Genomic DNA, 27,850 nt, shown 5'->3' with positions numbered 1-27,850 from the left:
ACCCACAAGATTAATAATATCATTTTCCTCTTGTGATGCCAAGAGCAGTGGTATCAATCAAAACTACAAGTCTGCTTTAAGGAGTAGAGAAACAAGAATGGAAGAGCTAAGCCAGATGAGATGCGTTTCACGAACCAATCAGTTCTAAGCCTAGTAGGCAGACATACTGTAAATCCAGTTTACAGGCAATTACCACAGTCATTTGCAATTTGGTGGTTACATGCAGTAAGGTAAACAGACAATAAAAATAATGAAAGCCTATTTAAGAATCAATATGCTAGACCAGTGGGCCTTGTTTGTGAGTATGTGTCAGGTGGTGTGTGGGCTGACCTAGTCATCTTTTTTACATGAATTTGATTACTGACAGAACCGTATGGAACTGCTCTAAGACAACCACCATGAAGCACTCTGACTTTCTTACAGATTACATTTTTGCTTTCACTCCAATTCTACCCACTCCATTCTTGTATACTGTATCTCTTTATCTCTTTTGACACTCCATCAAACTTGCGCTCACACCCTTCCAACCAAACTCCATTACTAAGTGAGACTCTATTGTAAATCCCCTTTGATGTTCCATTGGGGAGCTAGCCCCAGGTAACAGGAGTCCCTAAATTGTATGTGGTCGGCAACACACGTCACTTCTGCTGAATTAATTTCCTCAGTCTCCCTGTTGTAATATCATCTTAAAGGCAGATGGCTGATTATGGATCACTGACTGAAACCTGAGACTTTGAATTGTAATTTCAACTATGTCAGTGTTGTGATTCAGTAATCACTTACAATTTTTTTCAAGCAGTATACAATTTTTCATTAAGAGAATTTGGGCTTATCATGAGTGTTAGTACATCAAGATATCTGAATCTGCTATTGTTTTGGAGTGAGTAACAACAACAATAAATTAAAACAAGGGGAAACAGTATCACAGAATGTCTTTACATCAATAGTTAATTACATATTCAGAGTATTCAGTCTATTTATAAACACTGGATTTGGTACTAGCAACAGTACCATCTACTGACTCTGTAGTCCTAGTTCTACTGGAAGACTTTTGTTCTCACATGAAGGAGTTAACAGAGATATCTGGAGGTGGTGTGACTGTGAGGAATTACATCCTGATCTAAACCCAAGGTGTTCCTGGATTTTTGTGGTAGTCAAATATTGTCCATAATGAAAACATTTTTCCAACCCAAGGATGCTCATAGGTGTACATTGCACCAGAGTACTTTGGGCCAAAGGTCAATGATCAATTTTATAGTTACTTAATTTGATTCAGGTGGCATGTTCTGGACATTTGGTTAATGAGACATGCTGAGTTGTTAATTGATCGCCACTTGGTGATGAGCTGACTCAGAAGGATGAAAAATCAGATGGACAAACCTGAAGAGCTCAAAAAGGTTGTAAAGCTTTGCTGAAAACAACTAGCAGATGTTTCTGTTTGGGATGAGTTCAGTTCTCATGGAAATGCTTGTCTTACATCTCAGAAAAGCTCAGGGACAAAGACAAAGAACAGACTATGTTCAAGACTTCTGCAGCAGGAGTAACTGCAAGAAGCTGTGGTTATAAGGCTGTTAGTACCTGTCTTAGAAGCATACATAGGAAATTTGGTGGAATTAGCATGTCAACATGCCTGCAGCTACTGCTGTGGCCAAAGGAAAAGCTTTTATGTCTGAGAGTTTGATGAGGTCCTGCAGAGTTACTTTTGGGTGGTTTTAAAGAGGTTCTGGCAAACCATTCATTAAATCCGAAAGGGTGGTCAGGATGTTGTCCTATCTGTTCTAATCAGTGGTAGACAAACAATATCTAAAACTAAGTTAATATCAAAAGATGGAAGAATCACTTTTAGGAATTCTTAAATCCAGTGAATATGCACTCCACAGAAGAAGCAATGCCAAAAGTATTAGTTGGATAAAGGTCCATATCAGTGGTTTGTCAGTTGCTGCTGTGTGCCTTCGATCTCTTTAGTTGTGGAGCGACAGTTATCTTTTCATAGTTCGTATTAAACTTTGTTTAGTGTGAGTTTTGGACTCCACCAGATGTGTGTCTCCTCTCTTGCTCTCAATTTTCATGGTCAGTGTATCAAGGCTCAGGCAAGATTTGGACAAGGATTGTGCCTTTGCTTTGTGTGGATTATGTTGTCCTCTTAGATGCACCAGCCTTTGGTCTCCAGCATGCCTGAAACACTAAATAAACCATAAAAAACAAAGGTTCTAGTGTAGGTTAAAATCCCAATAAATAAATAATCCTATAAAACGAGGTTAAAACACATCAGGAAACTGTTCTTAAAAGCCATGAGTCCGGGTGCACTCTTTAAAAAGCTGCCGTCTCCTTGGCTTAACCCTAATGGGTTGTTGGAGCTAAGGAGGTGCCTAACCTGCAGTTCAGCCACACTTAAATGCTGATCCTAGGCCCGGGCTCGTTGTAGCCCTCTCTGGATCCTGGTAGGGCACTACATTAAACCTCAGATTCCCACTGCCAGGCTTGCGCCCCTGCAGTCCATGGCACCACCTGCAGGATGCCTCTCATTTCCCCCATAGCCATGCTGCCTAAGGCACACTAAGTTAATCATATATTGTATATGGATAAAGTAAATCTAAATCACAGTGCTAAGGAGAGTACGGAGTGTGATTCTAAAATGTTACCTAAGAGGAGGAGTTGTTAAGTAGGTTAGGTGTGAAAAATGTGATAGTTGAAATAAAACTAATATTTATTCTGGAAAGACAGAACAAGAAAATTTTCCAAGAAGAAAAGAACAAGCTCATTAAAATATACCAGGAAACAACAAGGCTAAGCCATGCATATGTTTTGCCACACTCATCTGATTAATATATTTGGTATGTATGTGGATGCTGAATGAAAATGTGTACAAAAATAAAACACCTAAAACGTTTAGGCAATTATGAATAAATCTCACAAAATGGACAAGGAGTTATTGCTCTAATTGGAAATACTGTATAACTGATTAAAATGGTGCTTGGCTCATGAAGGAAAAATGCAAGACTTGTGTTTGGCAGGCATTTGAATTAGGTAACCTTATGTAAAAAAATGCAAAATATAAACACATTTTAGATATGCATTGTTAGGACTGTTCGAGCAATTCAAAACTAAGTTTTTTGCTGCCCTTTATACAGTGTTTCATTCTTAGTTATTCTGTCAGCTGTGTAGTTAAAATGAAATGCACTTCATGTAATATATGAAGCACTGTTGACATGTATCCACTAGTCATTCCTCTAAAGACAAAAAATTGGACATGATCTTGTTTGGTGCACGTTTCCCATAATATATATATATATATATATATATATATATATATATATATATATATATATATATATATACACACACATGTACAGTGTATTTGTATACATATACTGTATATGTGTCTGTGTGCAATTCAATTCTGACTGACTCACTTATTCACTCACTCATCAACAACCTTTATGGTCTTGGGACCCAGTTTTACTTTTTCAAATTTTCTGAAAACCCACAGACAACATTTGAAGAGGAGGCGGGTTCCCCCTTTGTGAATTCAGTGCCATTTAAAGAGCACTTGTTTGGTGAAACGAACATAATTAGAAATGGGGAAAAAAATATCACCCAGCGCTATCGATCGCTTCAGGGGACCGGGGCGAGTCACATGTAACAATAAATGTAACTGATTACACCACATTTAATCATCGCACAGCCTTGGGTTTTTGAAAAAGCCAACACTGTTTCCAGCTGCATATTACCATTAAATTCACAACACCGATTAGCAATCAGCATTAAGCACTTTTTGAAGTTAAAAAACAAAGAGAAAAAAAAACTGCAAATTAACTGATATAGCCAAGCCACAATTGAACACAATGAAAACACAATTTTTTCTACAGCTGGCAGAGATGCAGTTTTTCAGATTATGATGAGAAGAGAACAAGATGGTGCTTTTGACCGAGTAAAACAAAATGAATTTTTTTTTTTGTTGTTGGCAGATATTTATTCAAACCCATTGTTTACTGAGGAACTACTAATTTTAGGCCTTGATATTAATTGAGAGTTGAAATTTTTAGCTGTTTATAGCTTTGAATGAATTAACTTTAAATTCCCTTTATAACCTTACCAAATACAGTTTTAATACAGAGTTCTGCTGCAATCTCCTTCACAGCAACATCACTAAGTACTGCACACAGCATGTTCAACAATAAACAGCTTAAGTGAACTAATAATATTAGCCCCTGGTTAAAAATAGCAAATATTGTATAAAGAAAAGTACTTAGTTACATATTACTTCTCATACGTCTGTTTAACCAATGACACTATAACTGAGGCCGATTTACTTATAAAATTTCCCAGGCAAAGACGGGTTAACACATCTAGTAAAATACATTCTTTCAAAAACTGCAAATTCTTCATAAATCACTTTATGGAATTTCTTCAAAGAAATTATACTTTGTCATCCATTCAAGACATGATTATATTGAAAATAAAATGAGATCAAGGAAGAACTCTTTGGGTATATTATGGAAGCCTTTGCTCCTTCATTCACCTGAAGCAGCAATTCCCCTTCTGAAAAGTTGACTCCACTGATCTGGACAGAGTTTTGACCAATGCCTCCAAAGGGTCTGTGTTGCTCTGGTAACCACCCCACACCATTTTTCTTCCAGGATGCTGCAAACAGGAAAAGAAACAACTTTACTTCTACATGCAAATTTCAAAATAACACTGTATTATGGAAAACTTTAGAAAGGGTTAGTATTTACAGCACTGAATTTGCTTTCATGTTTATAATAATAATAATAATAATTCATTACATTTATATAGCGCTTTTCTCAGTACTCAAAGCGCTATCCACATTTATGAAAAAGTCTGCCTCTTTTTTAAAGACATGGGTACAGTTTATTTTTGCATACAGTGTACATCTACTCAAAGAATTCTGGCTCAGGGAGCACCAAACAAACACAAACCTTAATTCATATATAGCACTAATTAAACATAAAAGCAGAAAATTACAGACACACAAAATTCTGCTAGGCCTTTGCAGGGAAACCTCTAAGCCTGACACTGTGTAGGCAGACATTCCAGAATCTGGTGCTCAGTTTCACTTGGCAGCCATGAAGATATTCTGTCTATAGTTCATGAAAATATATGTAGGCAATTCTTGTTTTACCACAGGATAGCAACTTAAATAAATAAAAATTAGATGATGCTACATTAATTCATGACATTGCCTCTTCTCTGGTATTTCGTGATACAGTGCTGCCTCCTCAAGAAGAGGGACACAACAGGGCACAACATAGTTAGAGGAAGAATGTGCTTGTGCAGTGTTACTACTGAACTTACACATTAAGACTTCAATATTGTATATGCTCAGATTTTGACCTATTTCATCCTTATTTGGTTTTCCAAAGTGTGACATTCATCAAAAAGACCAACTGTGTTAAAAATGCATAAATCGTCAGTGCTCCATATTACCAAGATACTGAATAATGAAATCCTGGGTGACCAACCCTGAAAAGCATGCATTTGAAAGGCAAGCTCAGAGTCAAGAATTTGGAGTTAAAAGGCTTCAAATATAGTGTTGGTATGATTCAACAATTCATGGGATATGTGACATGTCAAATGATTTCCTTTTAACTACAGATTGTCAAAATAGTGCTAAATGATTCATCCACTATTTATATTGGGAGCTTATTTCAATATTTTTTATTCTAATTAGTATTACTCTATTTCTTGTTATGTCCTATAAGCAAGAAATACTAGAGATGACAACTATGTTACATCAACTGCTATGCAGTTTAAGATCCCATTAGCCACAAATACGTAAAAATTAGTTATTTGAAAGTTGGGTCTTGCATTTAAAAGGTAACTTTGACAATTCATCTAGAAAGCTGTTGACAGTGCTGTATGCAGTGTTTATGAACAAATGAAGTAGTGAAATTCCTGTTATCTTTTCTAACTACAGATGAAAAAAGCTTATTCTTAGGACCAAGGCCTCTAAGTTAAATCTCCCAATACGTCATGTAAGGAAGGCTCTGTCTTAAATACGCCTTAAAAAAGTTTAAAGTAAAAATATAGGATTTTAGAGCTGAATTTATAAGTTAATTTGAAACATGTTTAGATAGGGAAACCGTTATTTTATATTAATAGGTGTAAACCATAGATGCAACAAATTAACACACCTAGGAACCTAAATGGTCTGATAAGGTAAATTGCCTGAAGTTCTCCATGTGTGTATGTTCCAAATATCTCTAAATGTGTCTTAGCTTATCATACTGTAGGCAAACCAGAAATATTTTATATAGGGTGGGGTGCTTTGTTATTTCCTTGCACTAAATAGGCATTCTATATCTGGATATCCGGGTGCTTATCAAAAAAGCTGCCCTCTTTCTTGGCTTACATTTTAAAAGAAACCTTAATGTTGTGCTCCCACGAGATACTGATTGAGGCAGATAAAACTGGGCATTAATTGCCTAATCCCCCTTTTAAAACTAAGAAGGCTTCATGTGCATCTGCAAGCTATTTTTTCTGATTGCCCAGCGGCATCTGCACTTTCACATCTAATATGCTTTTCTTCTACTTTTCTAATACAGGAATCTGAGTAGAACAATATGAATGGTATCTATGTTTTATCTGGAAGTAACTTAATGTCACTATATCTCTGCTATAAAACTGTTACTTTCCTACTTTCAACATTAAATAGTTAACTCATTTTTATCAGAAGGTTCTTCCTCTTGTAGACTTTCTACAACACCTGACCTAGTCAATTTGACAAAAATACCTGTGTTAGGATATAGCGGGTTGGACAATGACTGACTGACTGACATATTTGTTCATTTGCTTCCATCAATGTTGGACCTACCGGCAGTGTGAATGGGTGGGAAAGGACATTAGTCTCACCCACAATCAAATGACATTAAGGCATAATCATGGACTGTAAAAAATAGGCCCAGATAATCGGAGAGTATAAAAAAGATCCATCCATTATCCAACCTGCTATATCCTAACTACAGGGTCACGGGGGTCTGCTGGAGCCAATCCCAGCCAACACAGGGCGCAAGGCAAGAAACAAACCACGGGCAGGGCGCCAGCCCACCGCAGGGCGCACACACCAGAGGGGAGGAAACCGGAGTACCCACACAGACACGGGGAGAACATGCAAACTCCACGCAGGGAGGACCCAGGAAGCGAACCCGGGTCTCCTAACTGCGAGGCAGCAGCGCTACCCACTGCGCCACCGTGCCGCCCTGTAAAAAAGATACTTGGCAAAAATGTATCTATTCTTACAATTGTTGAGAGAGGCTCTTAATTGCAGCATGACTTCAACTAGCAAGCAAGATAGAGCTGCATGCCACAAATGACTGAATAATCGCATATTTAAAAAAAAAAAAAAAGCAATGAAGGGGGAAATAAAGGTGAAGGAAAAACATAACAAGGGATGTGAACTACTGAAAAAAGAAAATGAGGCAAAAAAGAGGCTTAAAGGGGCAAAGAGAAATTAAGAGAAGAACACAGGGCCAAAAGTTTTAAAATATATATATATATACAATGCCTGACTATGCAGTGGTTTAGCACAGGTACTTTATGCCTTTCAGGTAGCTACTTGTAATATACCTGACAGTCTCCTTACGCCCTTCTTCCTTTACAGTATTACTTAGCTATCAGACACTTTGTATTTTCATGTATGTGCTCTAGCTGGTTTGACTGCAAGATACTTCCTCTCCTACTTTTTACTATGCAAGTTGACGGGTTTAACTAGACTATTTAGATTTCCTTCTATACACCAGGCATCTAAGCCTTTTCTGCTCAACCACAGTCCTTGACTTTATTTGAGCTGGATAGTGACTATGAAGCATTTTTTGTAGATTTAAGGCCCGACTAACTGGTACATACATTTTCTGTTGATTACTATCTATACTGTATCTAGGCCTGTACAGCTATTTGAGGTTTATCTCTTCCTTCTTTATATATGATGTAATCTTTCTAGTTTGATGGGATTTCTTTTGCGTCCCTTATAACTAAGCTGGCCAGTATGATTAGGAAGTCATTTTCATATTTTTGCTCACTAATACATCTTAACTATGGTGGCAGGCCAATGCCTGACTTGTTAGACTGCATTAAGGATTAAATGATGATGCAAATATGCTGCTGTAACTGGAAAGAACAACTGCTACATATTTTACCAGTAAGCTGGTTAATGTGATTGTTTCCACTGAATCAAAACTTTCAGACCTAACTGGGAAGATTTTTGTTTGTTATTAGATATAATTTTTGTCCTTAGTTTAGAAAGTCACTGGGAATTGTTTCTTTCTACAGACATGTGGATGAGTCACAGTATATTGACAGCTGTTTTCAATGCATAACTAGACAAATATAGATGGAAACTCATGGTTGAAATACAAGTTAACTTTAATACTGCTCCTTTTTTTATAACATTTATCAGTTCGACTACTACAACTTCCATTCTAACAGTCTTCTCTTGCGTCATGACCATGCCTTTATTTTTACTCTGTTTTGATTTTTTTTTCCATTGGTGTTTTGAGTATCACAGAATCCATTTCTGCATTTTAGTTTCAAGCTTAAGCAATATTTCCATATGTTTATTTCAGGTCTTTTCCCAACACTATGTTGTTCTCCCTGGGTGGCACCATTTTGTGGAGTGGTTGCTACAGCGTCACTATGGAAGCAACAAGAAGTGTGTGTGGTGTATGATGTATATACCGGTCATGGCTGTGCACTTCCTGATATCCGAGGTTAGAAAAACAAGTTCATAGTATGTGCTTTGTGTTTGCTTTTCTGGTTTAATAGACTTATTGCTTTGTTTTCTGACTGTTTGCGATTTTTGGTTTTTGGGGAAAAAAATGGAGGACCTAGGTTACGGAATATAGACTTGAATCACACATACCTTTTTCTTCAAGTGGCACAACTTTTCTCTCTGTTTACCAGCAGAAATAGCACTTTATAATGTAATAAAAGGTTATAATGAGTTCAGAATATTGCTGCCAGGGGTTAGACCTAAACCAAAGACTATCCTGTCTGAAACTGAAATTTCTTGATAACTCTGTTACTGACCTGTTTATCTTTTGATGCTAGTCTTATTCAGCTTTGTAGCTTTTGCTTTCTGAAACTTTCTAAATCTATTTAGGAAGCCCCATTGGTCCTGATGTTCAGATTTAAGCCTTTTCTCTTTGACTTCTTAATTGCTGTCTCTGTACTTACAATTGCTTACTTATATTTGGTCAGCAGCAGCTCCTACTTTAGCTGCAATAACCACCATCAAATGTTTCTGGTTAGTGGAAGTGAGCATAGAGTGTAATAGAGTGTAATAGTGGCAGTGCTGTCTTAAAGAATACAAGGCTTTGCATATTTTTTACAAGCATAGAAAGTTTACTTGATGCATTCAGTATAATTGTCATTTGTTTTATTAGTTAAGCAGATTGTTATTGTCTATTACTGTTGCTTGAAGAGAAGAACACATTTGTATGACTAATTAATTACTACAGATGTTCAAGTGGTTCCCAAGCGTTCACAAATATTTTCTTGAAACTGTTATCTTTCAGTGGCATTCTTAAGGACGGAGTAAGCTGGTGAGAGAACAACACAAAGCATCTCCCATGTGACAACAAGCTCTGAAGCAGCGACAGCATTCCTGTCACTGATGAAACTCTACAAAATGGTGGAGTCACATGGTTGAAACAGTGCTGGAAGTGAAGACATCCTGAGCTGAGTCATGGCCATTTTCCACAAAAGGAGTTTGCCTCTCCTTGTGGAAAAGGGAAATGCATTTCCTCTTTTTTGGCAAAGCATTTAATGACCATTGCGTGCAAAGAAGGACTGCTTCATTTTCGGCACCTGAGCTTGATTAGTGTAGGGACTGGATGTTGGCCCAGAGATTTTTTCTTTTAATAATATACAGCACTGTTTTTTTGTCTAAACTTAACCAACAGCATAATTCTGAAGTATAAATGACACTGGCCTCATACAATCAGTACAGGATTTTCTAAATTCAGTTTACTATGTCACATTGATTATGATGGCAAACCAAAGCTTGACTTGCTAGAGCTGACCAAGAGTTAAATAGAAAACCAAACAAATCCAAGTGATACATTAGGGCACAAAATGGTAATTTTTTTTTTTACATAAACAATCAAAATGAACATAACTGTAACATTACATAATATATAAATACAATTTTTGGCTCATAGCATTATCTATGGCAGTGTTTTTCATTGATGTGGAATAAGCCTCCTGTCAAAGACTATTTTCTCATACTGATGAATTCTTGTGAGTTTACACATTATACTTTGATAATACGGGGATTAGTCACAATAATGCTAGCAATCTAAGATGACATTTAAAAGGTTTGACTGTTTTAGACAGTTCTCCACTTTGAAAGAAGTAGTTTACTATCTTTTTGCACTTTCCAAGCATTTTTGATACATACCTTTCACTGATAAGCCACAACATTACAATCACTGACCGGTAAAGTGAATAACATTGATAATCCTATTACAATGGCACCTGTCAAGGGGTGGAATATATTAGGCAGCAAGTGAACAGTCAGTTTTTGAAGGTGATGTGTTGGAAGCAGAAAAAAGTATAAGGATCAGAGTGACTTTAACAAGGACCAAACTGTGAAGAAGGTGGTCTGGACTGTTGAATTGTGTTAGATCAAGTGAGTGGCCAGGTGTGTGTGTCATTCACCTAGAGAATAAATGGCAGCTGGATACATTATGGGAAGAAGACAAACCGGCAGAGGCAGTGTGGTACACAGAGCAATGCTATGCATGACAACATTTGGTCCTGTGATTTATGTGGATGTTACTTTGCCATGTACCACCTACCTAAAGAATACTGCAGACCACATACACCCCTTCATGGCAATGGTATTCTCTGATGGCAGTGGCCTCTTTCTGCTGGATAATGTGCCATGCCACACTGCAAAAATGGTTCAGGAATGGTCTGAGGAACATGAGTAAAGAGTTTATGGTGTTGACTGTCTTCAAATTCCACAGATCTCAATCCAAAAATGTTTTGCTGCTAATGTCTTGATCCCAGATTTCACAGGGCACCATCAGAAGTATTGTAGGAGTCCATGCCTCGACGGGTCAGAGTTGGTCGTGATGTGGTCCTACACAATATTGGACAGGTAGTTTTATTGTTGTGGCTGATTGATTGTATATATATATCTAATGTTCGAGCAACCTGCAAGACAGTGTTCAGTAGCTAGACAGAGAAAAAGATAGAAAAGTCTTATTGTTGTACGCGAAGAAGAGGCTACCTGTGCCATCGTGCGCCCTTTTTGTTTTGCCTTAAAGAACAGGGATGGGCGGGCTGGCGCCCCAACATTTATTCTGTGGAGCTGTCATTCCTTTCTTCACAGGACCACTGATATATATTTATATACAGTATAGTGAGGGACAAACCAGCATCCCAGGGAGTACACTGTACACTGAGTAGCAGAATCCCATCTGGCAAGCCCCATTATGGATACCTACCAGGTTCTGTTGGGGCCACCTGGGAAGCTTTCAGATAGTGACGATACAAGGACTATTGTTGTCATGCCTGACATAGAAGTGCTTTCTGGAGGCAATAGATTAAGTACAGAAAGTACTCCCAGGTCCAGATTTAAAAGAGAAAAATTAGAGCAGATGAGGAGTGAACTTTTGCAATTAGGGCAGGGTGGTGGCTGTCTGGCTAAAGGATCTGGGCTGGTAACTCAAAGGTTGCTACTCCGTTGGGCCTTTGAGCAAGGCCCTTAACCTGCAATTGCTCCAGAGGAACTGTACAAATAGCCGTCCCTATGCTCTGACCCCAAAACTCTGTGTGTCACTAGACAGCATGTTGGGGTTTGCAAAAAATGACAAATTCCTAATACAAGAAATTGTATATGGTGAATAAAGGATTAAAAAAGCATGTGACAGGATTCCCTGGGGAGAGGAAAGGATTCTGGAGATCCAGTAAGCAAAGAATTGTATTGCATTTGGAATCCAGAGTTTGGGAACTGAAGGAACATTTAGAAAGAAATGAAAGGTATCAAGCAATTCTACAGCTAGCCATTCGAAAGTTAGAGGTGGGCAATGAGTGTACCTCCCTAACCGATCAGAAAAAGCTGCTCAACCTACGTTTGAAAGCACTGAAAAGACATGTGGATGAGGCAGAAGGTTGGAATGTAACAAAAAGAACTTGTAGGGGGAACTGGTTGAGCAGGTAGACATTGAGTCAGGAGAGGAGACGGACAACACTCGGTGGAGTGGAGTGGAGTAGATCGGTTGAGAATAGTACTAAAGGGCTGTGTGAGGAAGAAACCCATACAAGGTACACTTTGGTGGTTTAAAAAACTGTTTAAAGCCAGGATTGTGCCTGTTGTATTTGTGTCTGGGTTTTCAGGTGCTGGTACGACCCCTAGTGGCCACAGCATACTGTACATACAGTATATATACTGTATGTCATCGCTGATAGATAGAAAGTAGCAGCATTAAGAATTATTTTCTGATTCTTAACTTAGTCAGTAAGAGAGACAATAAAACAACCAACAGACAATGCAATAAAAATTCTTGGACCTCACTTTATAGAGAAACAATCTGACCAAATTTCAATCATCCGTTTTTGAATCCTCTTAATCTTGATGAGAGTTGCTGAGGCAGGAGCTGATTCCAGCACTGTCTACTATAAAGTAGAAACCAGCCTTGGATGGGCTGCCAATCACTGAAGGACTTTCAGGAATATTTCAAATAAAGTTTGACTATTAAAATGTAGAAATAAATAATCACTATATCAATCAATATTTGCACATATACCTTAATATGCTGTGGAAAGCATACCCCCGAACACAGACAGACAGACACCAGAATGTCTAAAACACCCTCCTTTATTTCTCCAGAGCACCACAATGCCTTTCTCCAACAACTCTCTTACTTCCTTTCTCTTTTCTTTCTCTTCTTCTTTCTCGTCTTCTGACCTCCACTTCCCTCCTCACAAGCTTCGTCTCCCTCCTCCCAACTCTGGCTCATCTACTGGGGGGAGGCGGCCCCTTTTATAATGACCCGGATGGGCTCCAGGTGCTCCACCTGACAACATTTCCTGGTGTGGCGGATATGTCAGGAGAGCACCTGGAAGCACTCCGGGTGCCCCTGTGATTTCTTCCGGCAGCACTTCCTGGTGTGGCAGAAGTGCTGCCATCCAGGGTTTCATAACCGTCTGGGCGCCCCCTGGCGGTGGTCACGTCCTCCGGTAGGGATGAGAGTCCCTGCTTCGTTTCAGTGGCCCACAAGCAGACCCTGGCGGCTGCCCTCTCGTGGCCCAAGGGAGGTATCATCTCTCTCGAGGACCGTCCAGGTGTCCCGGCTGGGTAGGGTCTCCAGCCGTCTGTGACAATGCATTAACACTAGTAAAAAATGTACTTTGAACATACTGCACTACAGTTTGCTATTTGACCTGCACTGTGCTAATGAAATTGTGATCCATTTTAACTTTGTACAGTAAAACAAAAGCTAAACAATCTAACCAAATCTAATCCAAATGTGGATACTTCTTGCCAATTGGTATTTTCTATAATAAGTAAACTATAAAGTTTTGAAATCTGGCTGAGACATTCCTATAACAGCATTAAAGGGAAGCAGACTTAGTTTTTCAGCGTCAAATTAAACCAGTCTTCCTATCCTTCAATGATTTGTGCAGACAAATTAATTAACTTGTACCACAAAAACATATTGGCCTTTAACTGCATAGATGTCATCATCCGTTATGTATAATTTGGAAAAATGTAGGCAATGGCATTTGCAGGTAAAGCAGTATGCAGATAGCACAATTTCAAGACAATGCAAAAATTAAGCTGATACATCTTATTTCTCTGAATAAGAGAAATAAACATGTAGCTGTCTAACTGCAATGTCAGCTGCAATTTTGACTGCTTCAATAACAATCTTCTTATAATCATAATCAGCAAATCTTTGGAGTACTTTAAGAAAATATTTTTTCCCTTACCACTAATATTTAGCTGTCAGTAAACTGCTTATCTTAATCAGTGTACATCCACTTCAGGACACTACCCTGGAAACTGGCTGCTATTTGTTACAATGTCCACTATAGCTCTAAAATGAAAAGTTAGCAATAAATGCCAAAAACAATGTTGATAGCAAATAAAATCTACATTCTACTAAAAGAGGTCTCTTCTGTTTTGTGCTTTACATCACTTAATACATGTACATGGTCTTTGTAGCACTGATTCGTTCATGCATCACTTCACAGAGTTATATATCCTGTATACGTAGCTCCCACAATGTCTGACAAGAGCCACCATAGTAAACAATCTAAGACACCCACTGAGACTTCCAAAGACACTTTCAAGGTGACTGTCACTATGACCCAGACATTTGAACAGAATGTAACAGAATTGCTTTCTGGGTGACTAGCATGTACATCAATGTAAAACCCTGGCAGATGGCAGTTCTCCTTCATTTTCAGATTCTACTAAAGTTGCCTCACTGAAATATATGGGGCACTATTCTTTTATATTTTTTTTATTTTATCCTGTTTTTTTTCTTCATTAGCTAAACTTCTGTTTAGTGCCAGTTGTATGAAATGCTGGCATTGCAGAATGGGTAAATTCAATGCAGATGGAAACTGCCCTTTAACAGCAGTAGGGAACCAACAAAAACATTTTTTGTTTATGACACATGGATTGAGAGACCAGAGTATATCTGATTACAGAACAACATATTTTCTCTCTTTTACTTTTTATCATAAAAGTAATGTGTATTCTGCTATGTCTGATATCATTATAAGGTTGAAATAAGACAAAATGGTTAATTAATCCTACCTCCAAGCTTCAGGAGACTAGACTAAAATGGCAGCTTTATAATGTTTGGAATTTGAATGTTCTCCCTGTATCTGTGTGAAATTGTCTCCATCCCAAAGATATGCATCTTAGGGTAACTGCTGACTTCAAATTAGTTATGCATTAGATAGTACGGGTTCGTGTGAGTGTGCCTAAGAAGATAAGCTCCAGCCCTCCAAAGCCTTGAACTACACGGAGTGGATTTATTAAAACAAGGATGGCAATTTTGTGTTTCATTTTACTCCGCTCAATTTTTAACAGTGCATAGTGTGCTGAGCAGGCTTTGTAAGAATTTAATTGAAAAGGACTGAATCATTAAAACAAAAATTCACTTTAATCACAGCAGTGTGAGAACACCTCTAAATGTGAGCATGGGAAAGTCAGAGTCAGCGTCCTGAAAGAGTCTGGCATCATGTCGACTATGTACTGGACTGAGTGGGTTTGAAAATGGATTGATGTTTTAGTATTTAGTATGTTAACATAACAGACAAAAAAACATTTTGAAGGTTGTTGTAGTAGTCCAGGTATACACGGGAGCAGAGGACGGTGATGGAACCATCCTCACAACACACTCACGGATGTATGCTATTGCAACTTAAAAGCTGTGGCATTTGCAGAGTAGGGGGAATTCTCCATTTATGCTCCATCAAGATGGGATATTATAAATCTCCCTGGGTCATGACTGGAGGGCAGTGCTCAGTAGTGAGTCCACAGAACAAATTCTTGGACTGGAACAGTTGTGAGGTGTTCTTGAAAAAAATCATAGCATCTGGCCTGCCATGAGAGATCTGTAAAGACTCTAAATTATCATGGACCTTGGCTACACTAGAAAGCGTTCCCTTTCTTTATGGTATTTGAATGCATTTCCATTCATTTTTTTCATGCATCCCAGTTTCCTCTGAAAGTCCAAGGGCATAATTTTACACTGGTTGACAATAAATTTGTCTGGAAAAAATGAGTTTTTGTATGTACATGAAAGATCCTTAAGATAGTCTGCTGTCCCATCCAGGGTTGGTCCCTGCCTTGTATACTATGTTGTAGGGAAAAGCTCCAGATCCCTACAGGATACAAAAATGGATTGAAATGCACCTTGTCTTCTTGTGAACTACTTTACACACAGATCCTTGATTGTTTTGTAATAACATTCCCTGAGGAATGTTTTTAAACCTACAGAATAAGTGCAGGTACAGAACAATAAAAAATTAAGAAGTAAAGAGTTCTTAAATTTAGCAATCATCTAATCTTTATATATACGCTACTGTGGCTGTTCGTTTGTCTGTCCAGGATTTTAAATCACCTATAGCTCACAAAATGTTTCACCTATTGACCTGAAATTTGGTACACATATACTATGTGATGCCTACTACCCACTTTCAGGGTGATGATTTTTATTACTCTTTTTACTTTTATTTTATTTTATTGTAGAATCAACTCTCAGCAGCACGCAGCAAGGCGGCTGTGTGGCGCATGCGTACGTGCATCATTCTCATTCCCTACCACCTTCGCGGTCACTTCCCTTACCTCTTCATATCTTAAATCATTCCTGAGGCAGATTGAACACTTAAGTGCTAGCTTAAGTGAAAAATTAAGAAAAACGTACGAAGTAATTGCAACACAAAAACTAACTTAATCAGTTTTAACGCAAAAGATGACGACGAAAGAAGAGAAGTGGGCCGCTAGGGTGGAGAAAAGAAGAGCTGCTTAGGAAGCAGCAAGCACATCAACCTCTGAGCAAGTGAATGGTAAACGTACAGAGAAAGAGGATGAAAACTAGGAATGCTCACGTCAAGTGTATTTACTGCACGTTATAGTGCAGTACGCCATCACTGGTATTCAATAAAAGAGTACTGCCACTGAGGTCTCCTTGAATTAGAATCAGTATCAAAAGCACACAGTACTTCAAGCAAAGGGAGACTAAAGAGTCCACATGCCTAGGCACATTTTATGTTTTATTGATTGACACACCACCATACTAACTGGTTTAGCATGTTAAATATCTGCTTCCTATTCCATCATCTATTGCACGAAACTGCACTATGAAAACCTGACTACTGTGAGTTTGTCTAGTTTCTGCATGTATAATAGGATTTTACTCCGATTTAAAATCCCCTCATCAAGGAACGTGTTAGGAAGGTTCATGGTGACGCAGCCATCTAGATTCAGGGCAGTTTATTGGTGTCAACTTGACACAAGGTCAGACAGTCAAAGACTGGCAATATTTCTGCTAACAACAAGTCAGTTAGTGTCTGCCTCTCTTGCTGACCAGGATAGGAAGTCTGGCGAGCTGCCCTGAAATTCTAAAGCTCTCTCTCTTCCTCTCTCTCAGTGAATTTCTGATGTTCATTAACAGACTCCATATCCTCATGTAACCCAACACCTCTCTATAACCTCACCTCCCCCAGCTTCATTCCCTGCCAAAATCTTCTATTTGGTGTCTCCACACGCAAAGAAAGGGCGAGTCAGCCCCAAAATTCCTCTCCTCAGTCAGCCTTACACAGAAGATAAGAGTACTCTGTCCAGACTAAGGACATAGTGGTTATAATCCCTAAAACATATTCCTTATCCTAGGAATGGTATTTCCAGAAAAGCAAGTGACAATCATACTTGGATCATCTTCTTGAAGTGGGAATTCAGGGACAACAGGCTTCTTCTGCAATGCGTGCATTGCCCATCTTTGAGGTACCTCTGATCTGCTTATGCATTTATCAATCACAAGTCAATTTGAGGAGCTAAACATTCTTTACACATTACTTAGTATACTTCTGGCCCTATGAAATACTGCTTTCAGGAATAATAATAATTTGTTTGGTAACCTTTTGTTTTGACAAATTACTTTTTAGTTGCCATTCTTTTAGATATTTATCATTTTTCCTGGTGACATCATCACTGCACAATTTTGTGTATTTGATTACCCACCATATTTGGTTTCTGGACTTTTGCAGGTGTGTCCATTTTTTATGTATTTAGATGGTGTGAGGCTGTAAGGTTGCTGGCACGTCAGCCACGTGCCATGTGACCCATGATATCATGGTGGCCATGATATACAGTATAAGATGGCTATGAGCAAATAATGTGAATACCGTATAAGAGATTAGTGTGCAAGCATAAAACTACCAATCAAGTAATTTAGGGAAACTCTTCTTGCTTTGACTTGAGCGTTGTTTCTACTAGGTCTTTGGTTTAACCTGGTAGCACAATTCTACAATCTTAAAACTCCTTTGTTTTGTTCTTAAAAAAAAAAAAAGAAAAAAAAAGAACTCATGGTTACGATCTTACAATCTTGGCCATTCACCATATCTGTTCAATAGAATTTGTGGACAGTGACATGTAGAAGTTGTGTGTTTACACCTAATTAAATGTTTTGTTTTTTTATCACATTACTTGAGCAAACTTGTTCAAAGAATTCATAATGTATAGTATGAAAATACAATAATGGCAAAGGAGCTTTTTATTTCTTTAATGTTACAGTGAAGAAGAAGACAATGTATAAACAAGATAATCCATTCATCAGGTATAAATTGTGCAGCAGATTGTGGGTAAGTGACACATCACAAACCATTGCATTTGAATACATCTACACACACAGTATCTTGTCATAAAATATTGAAAATGACTCCTCTAATTCATCTCCTAAATTAACCATTTCTGCAAAAGATGCAATTATAGAATTTACAACAGCACACGCACAGACCATGCAGAAAACATAACTATCTCTGATGAGGGAACTCGTAATAAATCCTAGGCTATGTATCTGGTGACATCACACCAGTGTCTGAAATATACTACTAATCTGTCAAGTGTCCATAACTGAAGTGGTTTTCATAATGAGTTTTGTCAGCTACATGGAAAACAGCTTCATACCTACTGTATGTGGGTGCACAGTGGAGGCTAAGAGCAAGGGACAATGCTAACAGGAACCTTCCCAAGAGAGAGACAGAACCATAGCTGCATTGTTTGTACACCAGCATGAAAAGACAGTGACTGCTAGGAGACAGAGGAGCTTGGCTACAGAAGTAGTGCTTCTGCTACAGAAGGACTCACTCCTGAGGGAACACGAGCAGAAGTCAACACATGCTGCACTGCTGAATGCCAGAATGGATGGGGGTACATATGAAAGCTGAGAAAGCTCAGGCAAGGTAGACATGTACCTAAGCACTATGCAGAAAATTACTGATGATAGAGAACAAAGTAGTTTAAAGTTTAGGCACATTTAAATAGGCTTAATGCACATGAACAGTCAATATAAAAAGAGCAGTTGCATACTTCTATTAGCAAGGATTTTACCCAAGGATTGATTTCTATGAGAGATGCTATATAAAAAACAAAGTCATCAAAGCAAAAGAAAATTACATTTCATTCTGCAAAACATCACAAAACATAAAATGATATAAATATTAGTCTTCAGAATCCCCTGCAATTTACTGCTGGAAAATGCTACTGAAGAAGCCAAACTTTCTTCTGTCCTCCTAATTTCTCTCTCTCTGTCTCTTGCCTGCATACACACGCACACACTCACACACACAGACTCTTGTAGACAGGACAGACTAACCAGGTGCTCCCTAGAGAGTAGATTTTGTTACAAGGGTGTTGCAACATCACAAGGTAAATTGCAGTCTCCTTTTTGCACATCCCCCCACGGCCTTGTTAAACATTACATAATGCCTACTTACTCTGTCAGAGTATACTAAGGCCTCAGTTTTACTGCTAGCTTTTACATGTGTATATTTTCTCACTGCATCAGATTCATTTTTGTAAGGAATGAGCAAGACTCCATGAAAATGTTGCAATCAACTCATCATCATGAGAGCAGAAGGCATACAGGAGAAAAAGAAATGAGAACAAATCGCTGCAAATGAATTGTGGATAAACTGAGGGCAGAGATCTACAAGAAGGTCATGCTGGAGCAGCAAAACATAAACTGTTTAGAGTCAGTAGGTCACCACTGGGGATTTTTGAACAGGAGACTTTGACAAAGCAAATGACTGACTCCTGGGAATGAGGAGAGAGCAGATTGCAGAATCAGATCAGGGATTTACTTTCTTTGGCTTTTTTGAACATTGGTTTCAAACTAAAAAAATAAAGACTGTAAAAGGATTTTCACATTGGTGGCATCACCATTCTCTATGGGACCTGCACCTGTAAGAATTTTTGATGGAGATCAGTGCTTTTTCTGGCTTGTCTCATAAGTTTCACGGTATTAGATATTCCAAACAGCCCCTTGCTCAGCCATCTCTCTCTCTCTCTCTCCTTTTCTTGCTAAATAAACTCTTTACACGCAAAGTCACTGGCAAGGCCGCCACTTCCTTACTACATCTGCCAATTACTGTCAATCACAAGTTCTGCTTTCCCAGAACAGAGCAGACCGCCACAAAGCTGAGCCAACATTTCCTTTTGAATAGGCAAGAAAGTGGGGTCTAAAATTAGACTGCAAACAATGATCCAAAAACCTCCCAGTTTGGAAAGATTCCTGTGAGACAAACAAACCAGCTGGGCTTGCGGTTGTGTGCTTTAGTTCTGCTGTGCCAGGCAATAACCGAGCACACTGCCTCAAAAGCTTTTTTGGGTTACTACAGTTGAATCATAGGGTTTAGACTAAGGACTTCAATGCTATAGAACAGTCTTATTCAAAACCAGTATAAAAGAAGTGACTTACTGAAGAAAGTGCAGAAGTTTAATACTAACTTGGCTGTCATTACAGTGAGGATGAAATCAGAAGACTTCTTCCCATGTACAGGCTACATGCAATAGAACAAGTTACTGTAGATGTGCCAAGTGGTGCAAAATGTATGTAATGAACTTATTAATACAATTATTTTTAAGACCTACACGGTGTCCTCAATGTCACATGATTAAGATGAAAACAAGAATACAGGATAATTCTCCCTCCTAACTCACTGCATTACTGTGGGCAAATCACTTTACAAATTGTGTAAATGTGTAGCTCAATAAAAATGCTATACTGTATATATAAAGAGCCTTGAGAAAGTGCTTAATAGAAGGTTCTCATGTCATTATCAAACCTACTTAATCTAGCACAGAGTGGCAGGAGGGTACTGCCTATCCCTGCAACATGGGCTGCAAGGCAGGAACAGCACTCAACTGGGTGCCAGTCCACTGCAGAATGGTGCCATATATAAAACAGTGTCTAATTGGCTGTTATGTATGAGAAATTAGAAAGGAAGTTATGATCCTTCTCTAAAATTGAGGGGTAGGTTACATTTTAAGAATTAAATGCAAAATATTTTAGTAATAAGGTAATTTAGTGAGGCAATTAGGTATAACTTTTTCAGATCCATTCAGTTTCTGAAGTTACTTGAATGTAGTTGATAACTCATGGAATGCCAGCATTAAAATAATTTTATTCTTTATTGAGGAAAGCAGTCTTAATGTTTTCCATGTGATTTGCACTGAATCATAACTGCAAATAAGCAAACAAACTTAATGGCAAAAAAGATTGTTATAATCTGTTTTCCTGAAAACACTGCTCTGTATGAGACACCAGACCACCACAGGACACACTCACTGGCTACCAAACAATTTACAGGCAAGCAAGAAAAGAATGAAACTGTCACCATTTAATTTGCTTGGAATCTTACATATCGAATGCATAGCAGGGAAAAGTTTCCACAAAACTAAAGGTGCTGTGCACTTGCTCACTATGCGTACATGTCCAGTACCCAAACCATACTCATGGCACTTTTAAGAATTGCTCTGTTTTGAAACCATCTTATGCTTAGCACTGCATTCACCTACAGTGGTATTGAGAAACAGAAAGTTTTCTGACACTAATGCTGAGGAGACTATAATATATATTTTTTAAACTCTACCTTAATAAAGTAACACTGGATTAAGAGTTGAGGACCAGACATCTACTGTAACACAATATCTTGGTTCATGCTGAAATCTTGCTCTTCCATGTTTATGTCATAGTTGTAGCATTCAAAGCCAGTGAATCTTTTAGCTGACATAGGCAGCCAGACTGAGGGGCGGCATTTATGAAACTTAAGGGAAGGAGCACACTCTGGACACTGAGGGGTGTGAGTTCCTGAAGGTTCACAGTATATACACAAAGGGGCACCATTTGTGCTACTGAAGAGGGGGAACTCCCCCCACAGGTTGTCAAAGTCTAGTAATACCATCTATCCGCCAGCCACTCCCTGTTGACATTTTGAGTAAAACTAGTAAATGAGCAGTCTGTCTGAATACACTAATGCACAGTCCTTCTAGAACAAACCACAGAGAAGAATCAAATACAAGCAAGTTGTATAACCAACTAGCCTCAACATAGCACCTGTTCGTATAACAGGCCAGCTAACAAGAAGAACCTGTTCTACTTGCCATGGCAGCAAAATTAATCCATACACTTTCCAGTATGGACACCAGCTTCCTCATCAGAAAAGAGTAAACATTTTTGCTCCTTACATTCTCTCTGGATCAACATGAACCGCTGTTTTGCTGAGATGGTGCCCCTTTTACTTTATTTTCTACAAAAGAAAGTCTTGAAGACCATTTAATGTTCAATTTCAATATTCAAAACCCTGCTGCTAAAACATAGGGATTACAATTTGCAGAGCAAAGGAAGAAGGTTACACAACATTTCTTTGCATTGGAAATTGTTGTGGAGATTGGATATATATCGGCATACAAGCAATATCTTTATTACATATGGCATTTGTTCTTAACAAACACCATCTCAGATACTTTACATTTTATCAATGGCTATACACCACAACAGAACATTACACTATGAAGATGCAGGTCTACTTAAAATTCAAATAATAAAGAAAACTAGTGTATGAGCCTGAGCCATATGATGCTGAAACTTCTATTTGATCTACCTACCAGTATTACAGAAGCCACATTACACTATGCATTTAAAGCAAGGTTAGAGATTTAATATTTATAATTACTATACAATATGTTGTCTTTTAAGTGGGAGTATGTTTAATAATCTTAAATTAAAACTGAAATTAACTTGTTTTTTTAGATTTTTGTGGAAAATATAGGATAAGCGGGGGACACCAAAATAAATGCCAGCAGTCTATGCCTTAAATTAAAAAAAAAATCCATTTATACAGTTTTATAATCAAAAAAGACAAATCACAATGCAATAAAAGTTTATAAGCAAATAAAAAAGATTTTAAAACTCTTTATTCATAACTTTACAATATTAGTTGCATTAATTAAGCCCAACCCTTTCTTGTGAGATTATTCTGTACACTTGGATAAAAGGAGAGGCTAAAATTACAGCTTTCAGTTCACTGCTTGCAATGCTATAAGTAGATATTCCACATAACATTGGATGGTATTAGAAAATGGGCCCTAACCCTGCAATGTAGGGCATAAACTATAAAAATGAATTGCATAAGGTCTGAGGAAAACCCTTATAAAGACAGGCTGCTGTTTGAAAAGCACAGAGAAGATTTACAGTATAGTACCTGTTAATGCCTTAGTAAGGAAAACTGAAATTCTGTAAATCTTTCTTCATCCCCCCCCCCTTTTTTGTAAGTCTGTACTTTGTTTGGCTGAGCGCCCCTATGTGGTCCATATATATGGATATAATCAGGGAAATGTATCATAAACAAGGAGTAATAACAATCAGAAAATGCACGTGACTGAGCTATGGAGTGTCAATAAATCTGAATCAGTATTGGTATTACGGATGCTTACATAGCTTAGTCTTGGTCACAGGTCAAGGGGATCACTGTATGGGGGTTTACTGTTTCATAGCACAAACTGTTCGCAAATCTAGTAGTGTAGCACAAACTGTATTGCAAGTTATTGCTTGCTGGACAAGCAGGGGTGCAAAGATTTTCTTACTAGGGTATGTGAGATTTAACATGATGTAACATACTTTTTTCATTCCTCACTTGTCATAAATGTGCTGCATGGATGGGCGCATAAGCCCCATAGATTAACTGTTCAGCCCACTGTTGGGATTTCAGTATGCAACTTATCAATATGTCCTCAATCAATATGAACCTGTAGATACTAGTGAAGATCTAGGGAGATAGATATCTTTATTTTTTAGCCTTCCTAAAAAGTGAAGGCTTCTTAACAAAACATGTGGTATTGATTGATCTTTAGTGAAGAAGATACGTAATATTTTAAAGCGACTCAATTTTTTCACTTCAACCCATTTAAATCAAAAGGCACATAAACCTTTGTATGTCCTCTGAAGTCCAAAATCAGACACTTTCTTTTGGTGGCATATTATTGTTACTGTCCCTTCAGAAAGAAATTAAATGCAAGAATGGAACAAGGGGATAAACAAACTGTCCTAAAGCTGGTGACCTTTGTATAGTTCTACACAAAGAGCATGGCACACCTTCAATTAATCCATGAGTCTGTGGCTTAGCTATTCCAAAAGTGTACTCATGCTCCCTCTAGGATAGTAGCTAAAAGTAAAAGCAGTGGTTTCCTTTACCTTAGTGTAAAAAAAAAAAAAACAAACAATAGGATTCTGTCAAGCTGGGAAATCCGTACAATTTTTGATAACACATATCAGCACTTAATGATAAGTCTAAAGACTTAGTGTGAATTATGTAAAATATTTTTGCATGACATTCATTGAGAAACACATAGTCAAGTGTTTAAGAACAAACATGACTGGTATCCTCCAGGAGATAATTTTACCTCTTAATACAAGTAACCAGCATTACAAAACTTGATAAAGTGACATTAACAAACATGATGGTGGCCTCCAGCTTAGATCAGAAACTTTGCCGCCAAAGTTACAGGGGCATTTATGTAGCATTATTAACCTTTAGCAAAGGAGGAACAAGAGGAGCCTAAACAGGGCATTCTAAAAAGGAAAAGCATTCTCTTGATAAGAAACGGTGATAAGGAACGCTCATCTGAGTGAGGGGTTTCATGAGGTACTCTCATCTTCTTCCACCTCAGAGAACAGATAGTATCAAATAGGCATGTTTATTTCAGATGAGGGGGAGTGAGAGGCAGAAGTGAAGCATGCCAGCAATGCAGAAGGATATTATCTTAATCTGAAAACATTTAGTTCCAGCAGATTCAGCCCACAGATTCTTGCTTGCACGCATGGGTTGGGGAAAGTAAAGGGCTTGAAAGTAACCAATAAGCAATCAGTCTGAGGAGGGAAGGCAATAATCTAAATTCTTCTCCTCCTCTACTACAGTATAAGCGAGAAGAAAAATCTGCCTGATTTCTTTATGACCAGCGCTCTTACCCAGAGCACTTACTATTTTTCAAAAAGGGGATAAAAAATGTTGCCAGTTAAAGGCAAATACTCACACACAGCCAACAACAAAAAAAATATCAAAACCACAAAAAAAAAAAAACGCACAGAATACACAAAATACTTTCTAAGCTTTTTACATTTTTTTGCCACAGTCTTCACATCTCTTTGTTCTATACCTGTTTCTAGGGGGTACATGCCCAGTATCAAGGGGTTACTTTTAAAAGAAACAAACTGCCTTGTACTGTTGGTTTATCAATTTCTTCCAATTGTGTTGATTTAGTTAGGCATATTTAACCTGTCTTGCCCTGCATATAAGCACAACAAATTGCCAAATGTTACATGATGAGAAGACCAAGAGATGTGACATCTTAGGACAGGGTGGTATAATAGCTAGAAAGATTAATTATAAAGTGCAGATTTGTAGGTTCAGACCCTAGCAATTATCCATGGGGAGATTTTCAACAATCATGTGATCTGGATGGTTTCTGTCTACAAATATATCCATCCATCAATTTTCTGAACATTCCATTTAATTGTGTCACAGAGGGACTACAGCAAGTGTATAATAGAAATTAAATATATTTATAAGTTTTAAAAAATTACCCCATATGTGTAAAGTGCTTTGAGAATACAGCACACTACTAAAAATAAGTATTTTGTATGAGGTAGGTGTAAAATGCAGAACAACTCCAATTCGTTTAATACAAAATATTTGATGGACATATTCGTTATATTCCACTTATGAATTTGAGTGCTTAAAGGGGGCCATTTTAAAATTATTTTGCCACGTTTAGGACAACACAACTGAACTTCCTAGAATGAAGTCTTAGGACAATTAACTGGAAAGTTACTCCACAAAACATGATTAAAATCCCATTATCTTATGTAAATTATAAGACTATTATATCCTTCAGTACCTGCAAAGGCCACAGAAGTCCTCACCAGTTTTACACTTAGTATTTCACTTAATTGTGAAAAGATTCTCAATTGTAAAATGCACCTAATATACAAAGGAGCCTACTTTCTCTCCCACGAAAAATGATTAAAAGATTTTTTACCACTATTTGTGCTATGAAACCACATAAATTTTAATACTTAGGAGGCAAAATTAACAGAAATTGAATTTTTTATTAAACACAATAAGCACAAAGGAGGAATGATTAAATGATGAACATAACACATACACTGCAGTGGGCTGGCGTCCTGCCCGGGGATTTGTTTCTGCCTTGCACCCTGTGTTGGCTGGGATTAGCTCCAGCAGACCTCCGTGACCCTGTGTTAGGATATAGCAGGTTGGATGATGATTGACTGACTGACATAACACATAAATAAACCGGGGGGAATGAAACCTTATTGTGCCTTACTGCACTAGAATTCAGGCTAGAACACTCCTTAGTGATTCTGGGTGTCCAAGTACTTCTGAGCCTTTACTTGCCCTTAAAGAGCTAGGTCAACACTTTAGCTGCCTGCTTTGTTAAATTAACAGTAGGTCTCATAAGTTCCTTTCTGTGATCGTAAAAACATTGGTCTCCTCTTGTTTGTTAAACCTTTCAGTCTATCAAACTTAATTTGTTTAGTTAATAACTGCTGTAAGTTGTTCCAATATCTCATCCAGATAATTTTCAAAGGTTGTCAAGATTTCAGCTTCAACTGCATGATTCAGTAGTTTTTTTCCTGCTTTCCACAACTCTTTACATGAAGAAGTGCTTTGTGTCGTCACGTTTTAGCAGCCAGGAAATATGGCCTCCTTGGCATTCCCTCTCTGACCTGGTCATTGACTGTAGACCAGGGTCAGGCAACTCCACCCATGACTGACTCATTTACCTGTTAAGAGTCTTGGGAAAGCACTGCATGCTTCTGGTCTGGTGTGCTGGTGCCCCTGTCTAAAGTTCTCCTAGTCTAGGCAGCACACACATTACAAGCCCCCATCCCTCAAGCACCTGTGCTCTAACATTGATATATGCATTTCCTCACCAACTGTCATTTTGGTTCTCACTGCTTTCTCTGAGCTCTCCATGTGGATTTCTCTTGCCCTGCACCATCCAAGTAAAGCCCACACTATTGTCAACACATTTAGCTGGAAAGCCACCCCTTTATAGTTCATTTGTGGAGAATAAAAAGTGCATTGCAAAAGCAATGAACATTATTGCACTAATCGTATTCTCATGTGAAGCACAATCAATCCAGACACTATCAAATCTAGTAAATGCTGTTTTAAAAACAATAATTAGAGTGATATGTAATGAAGCAGAAAGGGACCAACACTTTGTCTTTAATTGGTGCCCACACCCTGCTTTCTTCTTGCAAACATTTGTCATAGTAAATTTACTCTTTTAAATCAATGTACTATTAAGACTTGGGGCAAAACAAACACTTTTGAAATGAAATCTCACTTGTTGTACCACAAACTACTGTCCATCTGCACTGTTCTCCATGCAGGTTTTGTATAAAGTTACAATTTATTTAGCATCCTGTGTTTTTAACTAGAATTTGGGCACATAGGCTAATGACTGGTGAGCTTAAAGCTAGGCAGTGAATAATCATTTTTAAAAATGTAGCACATCAAATTGTAAAAGTCCACCTCTACAGGCTGCATCTAACTCTTAAGGTTAATTTTGATACATATATCCATATATCATATATACCATATATCATATATATACATAAACCTATCATAAGGAAGTTGATCTTTCTTACCCTAAACTGCACAATACATGTCTAAATAAACACACAAGAGTTCAAGAACAACATCATCCTTCACATGTTGGTCTGGAAAGTATGCCTTTACCTTTTCCATCTAGATGTCAGATATTAGCTGCTTCCTG

The 27,850-nt window shown here is 37.9% G+C and overlaps 1 protein-coding gene across 2 annotated transcripts in view; it reads right to left on the bottom strand.

The window, feature by feature from the left end:
* LOC114655748 (aryl hydrocarbon receptor-like) overlaps positions 1 to 27,850 on the bottom strand; it is a 117,805-nt gene that overhangs the window by 31,871 nt on the left and 58,084 nt on the right. For both annotated transcript variants that reach the window (XM_028806959.2, XM_028806960.2), the window contains exon 3: positions 4,523 to 4,644. In XM_028806959.2, coding sequence (XP_028662792.2) covers positions 4,523 to 4,644 — 122 coding nt within the window. The remainder of the gene's footprint in view (positions 1 to 4,522; positions 4,645 to 27,850) is intronic.

This window comes from Erpetoichthys calabaricus, chromosome 8, assembly GCF_900747795.2.
Source record: "Erpetoichthys calabaricus chromosome 8, fErpCal1.3, whole genome shotgun sequence".
Classification (NCBI taxonomy): Eukaryota; Metazoa; Chordata; class Cladistia; order Polypteriformes; family Polypteridae; genus Erpetoichthys; species Erpetoichthys calabaricus.
Note: the sequence above shows the minus strand (reverse complement) of the source record. Positions and strands in the feature narration are given on the sequence as shown.